Source organism: Arachis ipaensis, chromosome B6 (assembly GCF_059453495.1).
Source record: "Arachis ipaensis isolate K30076 ecotype BB chromosome B6, ASM5945349v1, whole genome shotgun sequence".
NCBI lineage: Eukaryota > Viridiplantae > Streptophyta > Magnoliopsida > Fabales > Fabaceae > Arachis > Arachis ipaensis.
In genome coordinates this window covers 145,954,695-145,973,468 of record NC_142441.1, presented here as the reverse complement: position 1 = coordinate 145,973,468, position 18,774 = coordinate 145,954,695, and the positions used below count along the sequence as shown (strand labels likewise).

General features: G+C 32.4%; 1 protein-coding gene and 1 pseudogene across 1 annotated transcript; both read left to right on the top strand.

The window, feature by feature from the left end:
- Positions 1-2,540: 2,540 nt before the first annotated feature.
- On the top strand, positions 2,541-3,241 carry LOC107647635 (pectinesterase inhibitor 2-like). The gene has a single exon (XM_016351700.3). The coding sequence runs from the start codon at positions 2,638-2,640 to the stop codon at positions 3,205-3,207; it is 570 nt and encodes a 189-aa protein (XP_016207186.1). The 5' UTR covers positions 2,541-2,637; the 3' UTR covers positions 3,208-3,241.
- Positions 3,242-14,798: 11,557 nt separating this feature from the next.
- LOC107647634 (mitochondrial metalloendopeptidase OMA1 pseudogene) lies at positions 14,799-16,550 on the top strand (annotated as a pseudogene).
- Positions 16,551-18,774: the final 2,224 nt, after the last annotated feature.

Sequence of the window (18,774 nt, the reverse complement as noted above, 5' to 3'; positions counted from 1 at the left end):
GCATTTTTTTGCATCTTCGTTATATTATTTGCTAATAAATAAAATGCTCCTCATTTTTGCATGTAACAATAGAGCACACGAGACAGAGATTCAAATACAAATAATTAAAGAAAAAAATTTTGTTGAGGAAAAAAATGAAAGAGAGAAAGATATTCATCAACACATACATATATATTATTGGTCACAAATACAATAGGATGATTGACTTGACCAAAAATTGATTTATCGCACAACATTAATTTGTAAATATCGTTACGTGTTAGGTAAGCATTGAGAATAATAAGAAAGGACCTCTTTTTTATTAGAGTGCTGCCGAAACAACAACGTTAATAATAAGCCTAAAACCAAAGAAAAAAAGGAAGAAGAAGAGAAGATGGTGATGAGAATCGAAGAGTAAAATAAACAATTTCGTATGCAGCTATTATTATAGTTTGTAAAATTGTTTAGGACAAAGAAATAAAAAGGTAAAATGAAAAACCACCTGCCAAAAAAAATGAAAAACCACCGTTAGGAGACTTTAGGTATTTATATGTTCGAAAATAAGAAGGCCCGTCAGAGTAATTTATTATTCACATTATAATCTCTTACCATGATTCTAGTAACATTCATTATTCCCATATCTTTTCTTTCTATTATTATTTACGAAAGTCAAATATAAGTATTAATTTTTAGATAATTATGATATTTTAAAATATTATATTTACAACACTAAATTAATCATTATATATATATATATATATATATATATATATATATATATATATAAACTTATTTTTAATATATATTTTATCTTTGAATATTTTTTTCCATTTTTTATCAATATCATTATAATATATTTTTTTTGCTACTAAATGTCATGGTTATTAATTATGTATATGTAATAAGATGATCGAAATCTGACATACAGTTGATAATTTAATAATATTTAATTATTTTTAATTATTAATTTTATATAAAAATATCTATAGTAAATTATACCGGAGAAAGTAATTTTTTTAACTAAATTAATATGTATTTATTATTTTATTACATTCAATTAGAATAAATAATAAATCATCTATTTTGTTATGCATCTTATAAAGTAATGAATTAAAGTAATTGATAATAATTGATTGATGTAAATTATAATAAATTGTGTGATATTTAAATATCTAATCAAATCAATTAGTTGATATAATTAATTTATCGTAATGAATTGAATTTAATGAGTTAAAATAAATAAATCAGAAAACACTCTAAAAAACATACCATATCAACTTCATCGTTAAGTATAAATACCCAATTTTTATATAATATAATAGATAAATTATTATTATTATTATTATTATTATTATTATTATTATTATTATTATTATTATTATTATTATTATTAATTGATATCAATATCAATTTTTCACCATTAATGTATGTATCAATTTGTCATTAATTATGCTTGATTAAAAATAATAATTAAAAAATATTAATAATTGACAATTAGTATTATACCATTAATATAATAATTTAATAATTAATATTTATATTCTTATTGATAATTAATTTAATAATGCACTAAATATTAATTTTATATAATTATAATAAAGATATTTTCCTAAATTAGTATAACTATGAATTTTTTATTAAATGCTAATTATAATATAATTATAATAAAGATATTTTTATAAAATAAATTTAGAAGAGAAAATAGTATATTTATTTTGGAGGAAAAAAAACTCACGAAGAGACACCTCACCTTCGTTAGTTGGAGAAAAAACTCAATTTTAGTATATTAAGTAGATAAAATTTTAATAATAATACACGGATAATTGAAATAGTTTATATACAGATTTTTCAAGTTATTATTATTATTATTATTATTATTATTGGATAATGAATAAGAATTAGAATTATATCAATATTTTTAAAATTAATATAATTTAAATAACAAAAATATTTAAAATCAATATGCATTATTAATATCATAAGATTTGATTATTTTATGATTAGAATCAAATATTTTTATCATGATTACTACGACTGGTGCAATTATCATATATTATTATTATTATTATTATTATTATTATTATTATTATTAAAAGTATTTTTAATTGATAATTGATAAGTAGTTTAATAATGCATTAAGTATTAATTTGATATAATTATAATGAAGATATGTTCCTAAATTAGTATAATTATATATTGTTCATTAAATATTAATTATAATATAATTATAATAAAGATATTTTTTATAAAATAATTTAGAATAGAGAATAATGTATTCATTTTGGAGGGAATATGGAGTGACGAAAGATCGACACTTCACCTTTATTAGTCGAAAAAAAATCCAGTTTTAGTATATTAAGTAAATAGATAATCATCTTTTAAATAAGTTAATTCTAGCAACCTAATGGCCAGTACAACGTGACACAAGACACCTCAAGGTTAAAAGAACGTGGTCCGTGTAAAAGACAAGTGGCCACTTATTACTGCTCAAGTTTCAGAATAAAGCGGAAAATCTTTCGTACCTAAATTCTAATTAATTTTTCGGGAATATTGATAAATAGGTTCATCTTGAATTCTTGATACATCATCAAACTAAAATAATCAAATAGTTTGTATTAATTACTATTATTATCCTCTGTAATTTTTTTCCTTTTCAACATGGCCATGGATATCAAACCTTCGCTACTCTCTTCTCTAGTGGCGCTGCTCTTCCTTTTATTTGCTCAATCCTCAAATGCAACCAACAAAATTGTTGAAGTGAACAAAATTTGCAACATAACCGTAAACCCTTCACTTTGTTCAAAAATTCTAAACTCAAAACCCGGTGGTACAAACCGTGCAGATCTAATTACCCTTGCAAATTACACAATTGGTGTTGTTCGTTCCAACGTTACAAACACAATTAGCCTCATTAAGTTTCTGATAAGAAATTCAACTAATTCAGATGCGAAGAATCATTACCAATTGTGTTTGACACATTTCGACGAAGAAGGCGCATTACACGAGGTGGACTACGCTGAGAAAATGCTGAAGGCAAAGGATTACCAAGGTGTTAATGTTGCTGCTTCTGGTGTTAAGACGGTGGTTGATGGTTGTGTTTTTGGTGATTCACCAACTGATCCTGTTTTTCCTGATCATTCTTCGCTACCAAAATATGCTGAATATGTAAAGCAAGTTGCTGATATTATTACTGCCATTTCTAACTATTTGATGGGTATTTATAAGTAATTGTAGGTTAATTAATTCGGTTTGTACTTCTTAGTGACGGATATTATGTAAAAGTTACTTTTAGTAATGAAATAAAATTATGAATTTTTAGTTTGACTTACATGTGATTATGTGAAATACATCTCACTGATAGAATGTGTAGTGTGTGTCAAGAAAGAACATAATGTTAAAATTTTTTACTAACATAAAATATATTGAAAAGGAAAAAAACAAAGGCCCACATCTAAAATGCTAAATCGCAAGTTGTGCATTCATCAATCTTTTTTCTTATTTTGAAAGTACTTAGTCAAAATAGTCTTTGTAATCTTTTAATAAATTTAATTTTGACGAAGTTTTATACTTACATCAAATTAAAATAGTCATTCAAAAGTACATTAAAATTAATTTTTTAAAATATATATTTTATTTAATTTTTACTTTTTATTTGTCAAATTTAATATTTATCAATTTAAAATGGTCCAATATTTTAATATATGATGTGAATTTTCTTTATTAAATAAAACTAAAGCAGATTGTTTCTATTTTTATATTACATTTTGCTACTCATTACTTGAGATGAATAATTATAATATTTTTGTAGTTAATAATAATATATATAAAATATAATATCATTTTAGGATTGATTATTTGATTAAGTTCCTTTTTTTTTTGGTCGAATTTTCTTTTTCCAATTTTTTTTTTTGCAATTTTTTCTTTCTTCTTTTTTCCCTTGCTTCTTTATGTTTATATATATATACTTGTTACGTTGTCACAGTACAAGAATTGCGCTCGAATTTAGCTACAGATGTTACCAGGGTTTAGTAGTAAACTTTTTTATGACTATAAGTGAAAATACATTTTTGAAATAAATTATCGTCAATTTAAAATTTTGTAACTTAATCCAACAATAAATAGAGGCGCAAAAATAAATTTTGTTAGCGTCAAATTTAGTATAAAAAATTTTTCACGATAACATATACAAATTAGTGAAACGCGACATTTAAACAATGACGAATGTCTTACTTTTGAATTTTTTCGCTAGTAAATCTAACAGTAAATTTGAGATAAAATTTAAATGCAAAATCTCTCTCTCTCTCTCTCTCTCTCTCTCTCTCTCTCTCTCTCTCTCTCTCTCTCTCTCTCTCTCTCTCTCTCTCTCTCTCTCTCTCTCTCTCTCTCTCTCTCTCTCTCTCTCTCTCCTTGAAAAAGGTTGTTGCGCCACCACCTATCATTGCCGCTTAGCTCCATCATTGTCGCGATCAGCATGTCACTGTCATTGTTGCTAGAGTCTCCATAGAAAGCCTCCGCCACAGCTGGTGATGTCTCTTGTTGTCAGAGGTTGTCCCTACGTTGCCGCCATCACTGCTGAAGTCCACCATGTCAAAGGTAAGGTTGTCTATTTTTTTTCTTTTAGTTGTTTGTTATATTACACCTAAAATTTACTAATTAAACCTTAACCCTACCACTTAGATTTTACTTGCCTCCTATTACCACCACGCTTTTATTATTTTGCAGTCATTATCATAGGTAATTTTAATTTGTATAGTTTTTATTTTTTTTAGATTTTTTATTTATTTAAGATTTTATTAAATATTTTATTAATGAAGTGTGTGATTAGAGTTTGTTACATTAATTTAGTATAATTAAAAATTAATTAAATAATATTAAATTAGGTTAGATGTAATTTAAACTTTATTATGAATTAATGGTATTTTGGTTGATTACTAATTTTTTGAGTTAATTGTTATCTAAGTTAATTTGTGTTGATTATGGTTAATTCTTTTGAGTTTGTTAATAATTTATTAATCACCTGATTTTTTCATGGTTGCAAATTGTTAACCTTTAGTTGCTATTACTTTGGGGAATGAAAGACTCGAAAATTGGGATAGGGGTTACTGGATATAGAAGTGTGTGTTAAATGCCATATATTTTGTTGAGTTTGATTGTAGTTAGATTAATTATGTAATCTGTAATGTTTTTGACTTTTTGTTTTTTATTTTATTTTATTATTTTATTTTATTTTTTTGCTTATACTAGGTACTAGGAATAATCATATCCCCCACAAAGGAGCTATCAAATCAAATATATCATGTTACACAACCTTTGATTTCACAGTTAGTTTTCAAGGATGATTATTGCTTGCATGCATGTTAATTCACAATTTTAGCAACAAACTCTTTTGTTTATATTTATAAAATTATCAAACATGCATCTCTTACAACGAGCCCCTTAAAATTTACACTCTTTTATTTTCTAATGCATCATATAATATAATCTCTTAATTTATATTTTGCATATTAATATTTAGATTAGAGAGATATCACGTGAGTTTAGGACAAATATTTATTTGTAAACTGTAAATTCTAAAAGATCGAGGAGTTTATGTACGTGTGAAAAATAACCATTTTTTGTGAGATGTTTGTTATAAATTTATGACGTACTAAAATAAAAATACAAAGATGTGAAATTTGTAATTCTAAAAACAGAATAATTAACAAAATTACAGGAAATATATATTGACACTTCTATTTTTGATAATATCATTTTTTTTATAAATTTATACAAACATATATATAATTTAAAAAATTATGTATGGAGAAATATTATAAAAGCTAAGTGACAATATTGTGACCCAAAATATTAATTAACGTGCAATAACCATATAGTCAATTTATATTCCAACAAAATGTACTAAAATTTGGTTTTTGTAATGGTGAGTTATTTTTACATAATATTAAATATTAGAATATATTAGGATTATGTTAGAGCACAATGCAATTTTATAATTATCAACTAAGTCAGTGAACATCAATAGAATTGGAATAAAATGGAAATGAAATTGATGAACTAAAAACAATAATAGAAATTCATTCTCCCCACTTTGAGTTAGGGATGACTCCCTCACTAACTGTTTAGATTGTTTCTACTTTTCTCTCTCCTTAAATTCCTATCAGATTCTAATAATTTTGTCTATTATTACCATGCTCTCTCATTCATTTATCCATTAGTCCCTAGTCCAATATGGCATCTTTCGCTCTCTTTTGTTAACAATTGGGCCAGTGTTGCTACTCTCTTCTTCTTCCCTTGTTGAATTTAGCTGCTGAGATAGGCTTGGAATAGTGACTGTATCAACTATCCCCTCCCCAACAATGACCTTGTCCTCAAGGTCAAGACAGAAAACATCCTCTATAACTCCTCTTTATTCACCTAAGTGGTTTCATCCCTCGATGTTCCCTCCCAATCTACTAATACTTGTTCAACTGGTTGTCCCTCCTTGATCACCGTACGACGTGCAATAATTGCAGATGGGAGAGGCTGAAAAGCAGCGGGTGCACCCGCCAGGACGGGTACCTCTGTTGGTGGCTCTCCACAAAACTTCTTCAACATAGAAACATAGAAGACGGGGTGAATGGTGCTGCCGGCAGGGAGCTCTAATCGGTACGCCAGCTTTCCCACAGGTCGTTGCACTCGATACGGTCCAAAGAATCGTCTCCCCAGCTTTGGATGCTCCTTGTGGAAGAGGGATATCTGCCGATAGGGCTTTAATTTCAACAAAATCCACTCTCCTTCTCAAAATTCTTGATCGCGGCGATGCTTATCTGCCTGTTTCTTCATGCGGCTTCGAGCCTGGTGCAAATAGAAGCTCAATTCATCATTGAGAATTTCACGGGTCCTCAAGAAGGAGTCAATTTCCACCACGGGAGAAGTGCCAGGAATGTAACCAGGGAGTAGGTTCATGGGAAAGCCGTGGAGTGCCTCATGTGGGGTCATCTGGATGGTAGAGTGGAATGATCCATTGTAGCAAAATTCAGCCCAAAGGCAAAAAGGACGTCCATAATTGTGGCTGAGAATGGGTAAATGCTCGAAGGTACTGTTCCAGGGAACGATTTGTCACTTCCGTTTGACCGTCGCACTGTGGATGGTAGGCAGTGCTATAGTGCAAGTGCGTTCCGCTGTGCTCGAACAGGTTGCGCCAGAATTTGCTGAGGAAAATAGGATCCCTGTCCGAGACAATCACCGAAGGAAAACCATGAAGTTTAACAACAGCTGCAATGAAAATTTTGGCCACTGAAGAAGCGGTGAACCCTGCCCGTAGCGGCTCAAAGTGAGCTGTTTTACTAAAGCGGTCCACCACCACCATTATCGCAAAGTACCCGGCTGATTTTGGCAATTGCATTATGAAATCCATGGATAGCTCCATCCAGGGACCTTTAGGAACCGGCAAGGGGTTGAGGAGGCCAGCTTACTTTGCAGGCACATATTTTGTGGTTTGACAAGTTTCACATTCCTGAATCAGTTTGTGAATGTCTCTACGAAGTCCAAGCCAAAAGAAGACACTACCAAGGGCCTTAAAAGTCTTTAGTTCCCCTTAATGTCCCACCATGGGTGTAGAATGGAACTCCTTGAGTAACTGATTGCGCAGACCCTCAAAATTTGGCACCCAAATTCTGCCCCGGTAAGTTAGCAACCCTTCTTGGAATAGGAATTCAGGGTTGATGGACCCTTGGTTATATTGTGCTATCATTGATTGGGTTTCTGGGTCTTCTGCAGTGGCGCTCAAGAGCAATGGCCATAATGTGGATTGCACAGTTGAGAATGCCTGGAATTGCACCTCTGGATTCCCATCACCCTGTCTAGATAAGGCATCAGCAGCCTTATTAGTCTTGCCAGAACGATATATGACCTCAAAATCATATCCCAAAAGCTTGGTAAGATAGAATTGCTGCTCAGGGGTCAACATCACCTGTGACATTAATTCACGTAAGCCTTGGTGATCTGTCTTGATACAGAAACGGCGCCCTAGTAAGTAATGCCGCCACTTCACCACTGCTTGGGTAATAGCGTACAATTCCCTGATATAAGCTGATGCCACCTTTAATTTTCTACTAAGTTTCTTAATAAAATAAGCAAGAAGATGCCCTTGTTGGGACAACACTGCACCAATCCCTTGGGTTGACGCATCAGTTTCAATCGTAAATGGCAGATTGAAATCGGGTAAGGCTAATACTGGAGTACCAGTAAGGGCTGACTTCAACTCCTCAAATGCAATCTCCACTGCATGCTCCCAATGAAAATTATTGCGTTTGAGAAGTTCAGTGAGTGGAGCAGCCAGTTGCGCATACCTTGCGACAAACCTCCGATAGTACCCAGTGAGGCCGAGAAAGCCCTGCAGTTGTTTCAAGTTCACTGGCTTGGGCCATTCAACAATTGCCTTAATTTTGGAGTTGTCAACCTGCACTCCTTCCTTGCCCACCACATGGCCTAGGTATTCAACTTCTTGTTGGAAAAATGTACATTTAGAGAGCTTGGCCACAAATTGATGTTGTTGTAGGACTGCCAGTGCTGTTCTTAAATGTGCAATGTGTTCTTCCTTGGATTTGCTATAAATAAGCATGTCATTGAAAAACACTGCAATAAATTTCTGGATGTACGGCCGAAACACCTTATTCATGGTTTCCTGAAATGTCGAAGGGGCATTGGTAAGACCAAAAGGCATCACCATAAATTCGTAATGGCCAAGGTGCGTACGGAAGGCGGTCTTTGGAATGTCCTCATCCCGAACTTGAATCTGGTGGTAACCCGAACGCAAGTCAATTTTGGAGAAATAAGCAGCACCAAATAGTTCATCGAGAATTTCATCAATAGTGGGAATGGGAAACTTATCTTTAATGGTAATGGCATTAAGGGCTCGGTAGTCAACACAAAACTGCCAACTGCAATCTTTCTTGCGTACAAGTAGCACAGGACTAGAGAAGGCGCTGTGACTTTCACGGATTACCCCGAACTGCAACATTTCCTCTACTAGCCTCTCAATCTCTCCTTTCTGATAATGTGTGTAGCGATATGGTCGCACATTGACTGGGTCAGCCCCCAGTTGTAAGTGAATCTGATGCTCAATTTCTCTTGGAGGTGGCAAGGTTTCTGGTTCTTTGAAAACTTCTTGATATTCAGATAACAACAATTGGACAGCTTCATCCTGTTCAGTTTGTGGCCTTGTAATTGAGGGATCAATGACTCGCAAGTGCAAGAAGGAAGCAATGACGTCAGCCGATACCATTTTATTCAAAGCCCGATTGCCCACTGCCCCAGGTTGGAATAGCCTCTCACCCTGCAGCTTAACCGTGAGATCACCCACCTTAAATTCCATGGTCAAGTGCATATAGTTCATTGTCACGTCACCCAATTGCATCAATCGTTGCACGCCCAGCACCACGTCCGCTCCTTTAATATCCAAGATAAAGGTTTCCAAATGAAATCCATACCCTTGCATGCGCAATGGGATATCATTGCACTTGGAAGCACACCCGATGCACTCACCATTGCCCACATAGACATTCAGTTGATGCACCGGAGTCAATGGTAACTTCAATCTCTTGGCAATGGACTCCTTCATGAAGTTATGTGTGCTGCCACCATCAACGAGCACCATAACCGGCAACCCTTCACACGTTCCTGCCACTCGGATAGTCTCCGGGTGGTAAGCTCCAACCATAGCATTGAATCTGAGAGTTCAGGGGAAGAATGGAGTGGTTCATGGTCCGAGAGTGGAAAGTCACTTGGTCTGTCTCTTTTTAGCTCTTCTAGCTCCTCACCACCAACGAGCAGCAAGTAAGAAGACTTGCATTTATGACCCGTAGAGTATTTCTCATCGCAATAGTAACACAACCCTTTATCCCTTCTTTGTTTGATCTCGGCCGCCGATAAGCGACGATGGTTGGCGGTCACTGCAGTGGCTGTGTTGCTGGCCTTACCCAAAGATGTCACGTGGGTAGGAGGGTTTCTTGTAGTGCCAAATTGAGATGGTGAGACTCCCTGCCGCTGCTCAACCACCGTGCGGTCTCAAATTCAGTACACCCGCTTGATTCTTCTGCTCATGCAGCTTTGCAAGAGCCACGACTCAACATATGACCACGGTTTAGCCAGCATCAACTCACATTTCAGCATCTCTGTCAGCCCAGCTACAAACAAGGATGTCAGCCACTCTTCACTTAGCCCCGTTACCTGGTTGGAGAGTTCCTCGAATTGATGTTGGTAAGCCGAAACGGTAGTCACCTGCTTGAGTTCTTTCAAAGCCGCCTTGGAATCATGGAAAATGTTGTGGCCGAAACGAACACAGAGTGCTTCCAAAAAACTCTCCCAAGTATGGTTAATAGAGTTGTTGATGCACCATCGATACCAAGTGTATGCTGGTCCCATCATGTGGAAGGAGAGCATACGAACTCTCCATATCTCCGGCACCGAATAGAGCTCAAAATATTCTCGTGCACGGAACGTCCACTCCTCTACCTTTTCACCATCAAACATGGGTAGCTCTGTTTTCATTCCCTTCGGCCAGTTCGGAAGTCGTGATTCCGCTGTGTACTCCGATAAATCGCCGGGAGTCCCACGATCAGTAACAACCTGCTTCAGCTTCAAGGAATCCCGAAGCATTTTCTGAATGTTCTTCACTGACGTCTCGACGGAATCGATACGCTCCTGGGTACCATTGAGCTGAGCCATGGTCTCAATCTGGCCCCGTTGCAGTGCTGCGATCTTCGAGCGGTTCTGCTCGCATACATCCTCCAAACGGAAGATGGGAGTTCCTGATTCCATGATAGAACCCTCTCAACGAAAGTACCAAATGTTAGAGCACAATGCAATTTCACAATTATCAACAAAGTCAGTAAACATCAACAAAATTGGAATAAAATGGAAATGGAATTGATGAACCAAAAATAATAACAGAAATTCACTCTCCCCTCTTCGAGTCAGGGATGACTCCCTCACTAACTGTCTAGATTGTTCCTACCTTTCTCTCTCCTTTTTTTTCCCTTAAATCCCTATCAGATCCTTACAACTTTGTCTATTATTACCATGCTCTCTCATTCATTTACCCATTACATAGTCCCTATCCCAATATGGCATCTTTCGCTCTCTTTTGTTAACAATTGGGTCAGTGTCGCTACTCTCTTCTTCTTCCCTTGTTGGATTTAGCTGCTGAGATGGGTTTGGAGTAGTGACTGTATCAGATCAATTAATTTTTATTAAAATTATTTAGTATATTTGAATATTTATTATAAGATATTACATTTTTATTATTTTAATTCTCTTAGCACCTATAATAAATACCTTTTATATTATATTCTACTTAACTTGAATACACACACTTTTTTCTTACTACTCCCTCTTACCTTTCTAACATAGTATCCGCCCATAGTATCCTCTTTGAAGAGGATATGTTATTTTTCTTTTGGTAAAATCATCGTATTTTTCACATTTTTTTATGTCATTTTTTCTTGTCTTTTGTTATGTTTTTTATCTTTTTTTTTTATCTTACCGATTAGTCTATCATTTCTGTTTGTATCTTTCTATGTTTAATGAATTAAACACCATTATCATCCGCTACGTACCTAGTTTCATAGAAAAATCAGATTTTTTCATCATCTTTCGACAGTTCATCATCTTTTTTACAGTTTTGTCTGCACTTTTCTTCCGCCAGTTTCGCCTGTGCTTTTCTGTAGCATTTTTGGTCTGTGCTTCACTTGCGACAGTTCTGTCTGCGTTTCCCTTGTAGTAGTTCTGTCTGCACTTTTTTGCGGCAGTTTTCTTTCCGACAATTCTGTTTCTACCCTTTCTATTAGTTGATGCAATTTTTTTCTTTATTTTGTTGTTTTAAATAAATTTCAAACTTTGAGGGGGAATGTTAGAATATATTATGATGATCAATTAACTTTCATTAGAATTATTTAGTATATTTGAATATTTATTATAGCGGCTTATAGGATATTACATTTTTATTATTTCGATTCTCTTAGCATTTATAAATATCTTTTTATACTGTATTATTCTACACAACTTGAATACACACAAACCTTTTTTTAGTACTCTCTCTTACGTTTCTAACATAGAGTTAGAGTATAATTACGATCAATCAAGATCAATAAATATCAATTATATTTATTTAGCTTATCTGTATATATAGGTATTACAAGAATCAAAACAATAAAAATGTAATATCCTATAATATACAGATATGCTAAATAAATATAATTGATGCTAACTGATCTTAATTTATCTTAATTATACTCTAACATTAAAATCTGATAGGACAAAACATTTTTAAAACTAATTTCTAGAGAGACAGTGTTGGTTTGGATTAATTTTTTTGAACGAAAAAGTATTTTTTTTAAATAAAATATTTTTATTTAATTTTAAACCTATTTACTTTTTCTAAAAGCTAACAAAACTTTGCTTAAAAAAAACAAAAGACGTTTTTAATATTTAAAAACTTTTTTTAAAAAATATATCCAAATATAAAAAAATTTATTTTTGTCTATTAATTTTCTTTCAAATACTACTAAAAACAACATATTAGCTGCGATTTTTTTTTCCGAATTTTGATTGAAAATTGCAAATAATTTTGTTTCCTGCGACTTTTGCTCCTAATTTAAATCTGCAACATTTGAGCTCATGGATAATTATTGCATGCTGTGGATTTTGGAATTTGCAGCTAATTTACTAGCGACTTTTACTGCAAAAAACTTGTAAAATTTGCAGGAAATTTTGTGAAAAAATCAAACACTTTTGTCTAATTTTGATGCAATTTTAGCTACAAATTTTTTGTATGTATGAAATTTGCAGCAAAATTCGCAAGTAATTATTACATAAACTTCACGACTAACAAAATTTGCAAAAAAGATAGTAGCTAATTTTTTTGTAACAAATTTTGTAGACAATTAATCTATAATAAAAATCGTAAGTAATTGATGCAGCCAACTGCACAAAAAATAAAATCTGCAACAATAATTCGCAAGTAATATTTTTCTCTTTTTGATGCAAAAAATAGCTACGATATTTGCTATAAATCTTACAATTTGTAACAAAAATTTTACATATTTTTCATGAGTGATAAATTCGCAATAAAATTTACGATAATTTTTTTTAAAAAAAATTTACAAGTAAATTCACATTTATTTTATTATTTTTTAGTAGTAGAAAAATAAAAAAATAAATATTTTTTTAAAAACTAATCCAATCTTACCATGACAATAAAACCTTGATCAAATTTGGAGAACCAAACTATTTAAAACACTTTTTTTAACTATGATAGCTTGTCTAATGTCATACTAAGTGACGGTTAATGTTTCATTTTAAATTTCCGCGATCCGTTGAAGTCATTGACTGGTCAACTAGATTAATTAAATCTGAAGGATTAATTGATCAATTTAAAAACTGAAAAATAGCAAATTCAGAGACTAATTTACTTAGGTGGATATACAAAGCAAATGCACCATAAAAGAACATCAAAAAAAAAAAAAAAAAAAAGAGAGAATACAAAGCAAATGCATCATAAATGCCGATATACTTAACAGTTAACACTAAAAAGTCAAAATGTCAACCTTTTGCATTGACCCCGATGTTTTGCATGTCACATATATATTACATCCATTCATTGATTCTAGTGCTCATCGTGAGATACCAATCAAATTGTTCTTTGGTTTTTGCGCTATAATCAAATTTGTAATAAAATTAGTTCTTCAATTTTTAAATCTGGGTATCAACTTAGTCCTTCAGTTTTAACCAGTCAATGGACGAGTTTTCTTTTTCCCACAAATTGACTAATTTCTTATGAAAAATGTTATCTACCATATGATATAATATTAAATCTTAAACGACAAATTAACAGGTCAATATATATTTTATATTTTATTAAACATAAATAATTGACTTAATAATTTAAGAATTTGCGTACTAAATTATTGATCATAATAAAAGAGAAAAGATCAAATTTATTATTTTCTAAAAAAAATTATTTTTTTAATAATATTTATTTACGATGTAAATTCAGTTATTATTTTAATTATGTTCATGTAAATTTATTAAATAATTTAATATATATTTATCTAATAATTTTTAATTATTAATTTCACATAAAAATAAATTAAATAAATCTTTACTTCATATTTATCTCATGGGATATAAGACCACTAGTCAAAACTTTTACTCCTAATATGTCATTGTGACTTTTCAATTTCCATGTAGACTCGTTACATATTTACATTGCATTTACACGGTCACGGTCACGGTCAAAAGAATGTTGTCCGCATAAAGCATAAGTGACCATTTATTACTCCTCTAGTTTCAAAATAAAACGAAAAATCATTGGTACTAAAGTAATTTCGTTCCAACATTCTAATTAATATTTCGGTAATCATTCTCCTTATTAGTAGTAATCCAGAATGTGTCTCTTCAAATTTTTTTGTTTATAAATAATCAAATAGATTGTATTACTATTATTATTATTATTATTATCAAACATGGCTATGGATATCACAGCTTCGTTACTCTCTTCTCTAGTGGCGCTTACTCTTCCTTTTATTTGTTCAATCCTCAAATGCAACCAACAAAATTGTGGAAGTGAACAAAATGTGCAACACAACCCTAAACCCTATAAACCCTTCATTTTGTTCAAAAATTTCTAAACTCAAACCCCGGTAGTGCAAACGGTGCCGATCTAATTACCCTCGCAAATTACACAATCGGTGTTGTTTCGTTCCAATATTACCAACACCATTAGTCTTCAACTGATTCAGATGCCAAAGATCATTACTTGACGCATTTCGGTTACGACAATGGCGCATTATGCTGCTTCTGATGGTGTTATGGCATCATGGTTAACGTTCGTCGTGTTTCTAGTGATTCGCCAACTGATCATTGTTCGCTACCGAAATATTCGGAATCATAGACTTGTATTCTTTGTTGTGTTGGTTGGGTCAGGGATATTGATTACTATGCATTTTTGGGATTTAGAAACAGTTCCATATACCAAGAGAACCCGCTGCATTTTGTTATCTAATGACATGGAGAGGCAACTTGGTGAGGCTGAATTCGAGATAAAGAAGGCGAGTTTTAAGGGAAGGATCTTGCCTCCCATACACCCTGAGAGTGTGAGGATAAGGATGATATCAATGGAAATCATTGATACCTTGCAGAGAGGGTTGAGCAAGGAACAAGTTTGGAGTGATGCTAGTGCTTATTGTAAGGCAGAGAGTGGTTGGCACAAGGAAGATGAAATCCTTGATGACAGTTGGGTTCAGCAAAGTAGAAAGAAAGGGGCAGCTGCCTCGCATCTCCATGGATTGAATTGGGAGGTGCTTGTTGTCAATGAGTCGGAAGTCAATGCCTTTTGGCTACCTGGTGGTAAGATTGTTGTATACACCGGATTGTTAGAGCATTTTAAAAGTGATGCTGAGATTGCTACTATAATTGGACATGAGGTATAATTGTGCTTTGTTTAACTAATTCTTTTTTCAGTTTAAGATTTGTAGGAGGTTCTTGAAAGATATCTATGCTTATTTGTCTGTTTTTTCTTCTTAATTAGGTTGGTCATGCTTTGGCCCGACACACCGCTGAATATATGACGAAGAAATTGTGGTTTGCTATCCTGCAGTTTATTCTTTATCGATTTGTCACCCCGGAAATCGTCACCATAATGTCTTCTCTTTTCTTGAGCCTACCATTCAATCGACTGTATAACTTCGTTCATGTCTTTCTAATAAGTCAATTTCCTCTGTGGTTCTTTGATTATACTTGTTGCATTTTACTTAACATTATGTTTGTCATGGGCTCATGGCTCTCTAAATAGTGTAGAATGCTGTTGTGGATTGCTTTAGTGCTTTATTCCACATAACATATTATTAGTTCATAGAAGGTTTTGATAGTTCCAAGCAAATAAGAACTCCATTTCATTTACCATATGCTTTACCATCATTTCAATTGAGTAAATGATAGTTGATATCTTTTCTGAATAAAATTTCTGAGTGAGATGGGACTTAATAATTCATTTGAAACTCTGGTGTTGTGATACAGTAATCAAATTTTGACATGTCTTTCCTCATTCATCCTCAATTGTAGTTCCCTTGAGACATTATTGTGTGCCATCTATCAGCATGTCAATGTTGTTTTAAATTTCTGATTATACTTAAATAATCATGCATGCTCCTTGTAATTGTTCTTCTTGGTAGATATTTTGTTGAAGTGGAAACTTTTCCTTTTTTAAATATTTATAACTAAATCCTGTTTTCAGGATGGAAATGGAAGCCGATTACATTGGCCTGCTCTTAATTGCTTCCGCCGGATATGATCCACGGGTGGCGCCCACAGTGTATGAGAAGCTGGGAAAAGTCAAGGGTGAGTGGGCACTTTGGGACTATCTCTTCACTCATCCATCTGGAAGAAAGAGAGCAGAGTTGCTCTCCCAGGCCAAAATAATGGAAGAAGCATTCACCATATACAAGAATGCTAGGTCTGGAAGATGTATTGAAGGATTTGTTTGGACCAACATAACTTATATTGCCACACCAGAATCAACAAAGAACCTGTAGATGAAACTTAAAAGAATTCTGTTTTAGCCAAAAGAAAAGCTAGACAATTTTCTGTATGATGAATTTTGTCAACAATTTAGTTTCATAGATAGATGTTTGTTACGTAAAGTGTTAATTGCACAGCGCTTCAAAGAAAATTATTGATTAGATCATCTGTTCTAACATCTCAAAGGTGTTTCTAAGGTAGAAGGGACTATTTTTTCATGTGTTCAATACATGTTAGTGGCTTATTGCAACAACCAAATCAAGTGTATACATGCAAGGTTGATATTATCATGCTTACAAAGGGTTATATGAAACTGGGGGCAGGATAAATAATTAGGAGAATAGACTTTCACAACCGGTTAAAAGAAAGGAGGAAGGATGCTTATGGGTTCAGCCTCAATAGGTGGAGATGATGGTATTGATGTTGACAAAGGAGGTGGATGAGAAACAGAAAAATAATGTTAAATGCCATATATTTTGTTGAGTTTGATTGTAGTTAGATTAATTACGTAATCTTTAATGTTTTTGTTTTTTATTTTATTTTTTGCTTATACTAGGTACTAGGAATAATCATATCCCCCACAAGGGAGCTATCAAATCAAATATATCATGTTGCACAACCTGGTGAAGTGAAATCAGACATGAAGAAGATAGAGGAACTAATTGGCTTATTGGCACACCTGGGCGGTTCTATGACAAAATGAATCGGATGGATTTCTTGGATTTCAAAAACTTTGAGGTAAATATATTTTTCGGTTTCAGTTAGTTTTCAAGGATGATTATTGCATGTTAATTCACAATTTTAGCAACTCTTCAGTTTATGTTTATAAAATTATCAACACCTCTTACAATGAGCCCCTTCAAATTTACACTCTTTTATTTTCTAATGCATCATGTAATATAATCTCTTAATTTATATTTTGCATATTAATATTTCCGTTTTTACCATATAATCAAATTCCTAATAAAATTAGTTTATCAATTTTTTAAATTTATCAAGTTAGTTCTTCAGTTTTAATCAGTCATTGGATAAAATTTTTTTTTCTTTCGTAAATTGACTTAGTTTCTTACGAAAAATGTTGTTATCTACCATATGACATAATATTAGAGGACAAACTAACAGGTCAATAATATATATTCTTCAATTTATCTCACGGGATATAAGACCACTAGTCAAAACTTTGACTCCTAATATGTCATTATGACTTTTCAATTTCCATGGAGACTCATTACATATTTACATTGCATTTACACCGTCAAGGTCAAAAGAATGTTGTCCGCATAAAGCATAAGTGGCCACTTATTACTCCTGAAGTTTCAAAATAAATCGTAAATACACAAATCTTTGATTAGAGTAATTTCATTCCAAAATTCTAATTTTCGGGAATCATTCTCCGTATTAGTAGTAATCTATAGTGTTATCTCTTCAAATTTTTTTTTGTTTATAAATAGATTCACATTGATATATACATATGAACAAACTAAAATGAATTTAAATTCTCTAAATTTTGAATTTTTTTTTTAAAAATAAAATATGATTTATTACCATTTATTTCATAAGTGAAATCAAGAGAAAATATGAGAGAGGTAGGAGATCTCATTTTATTCTTTAAAGTGAAAATCTCAAATTTAAAAGATCCAAATTCAACTAAAATAATCAAATAGTTTGTATTACCATTATTATCCTCTGTAATTTTTTCTTTTTCAACATGGCTATGGATATCAAACCTTCGCTACTCTCTTCTCTAGTGGTGCTACTCTTCCTTTTATTTGTTCAATCCTCAAATGCAACCAACAAAATTGTTGAAGTGAACAAAATTTGCAACACAACCCTACACCCTTCGTTTTGTTCAAAATTCTAAAGTGGTACAAACCGTGCAGATCTAATTAGTAATTACTCTTGCAAATTACACCATTGGTGTTGTTCTTCGTTCCAACGTTACAAACACAATTAGTCTCATTAAGTCTCTGTTAAGAAATTCAACTGATTCAGATGCGAAAGATCATTACGAATTGTGTTTGACGCATTTCAATTCCAATATCTGATCCTGTTTTTCCTGATCATTCTTCGTACCCAAATATGCTGAATATGTGAAGCACGTTGCTGATATTATTTGTGCCATTTGTAACCATTTGACGGATGATTAATTGATTATAAGTAATTGTATTAGGTTTGTTAATTGGTCTTTTACTTCTTAGTGATGGATATTATTATTATTATTATTGTGTAAAAGTTACT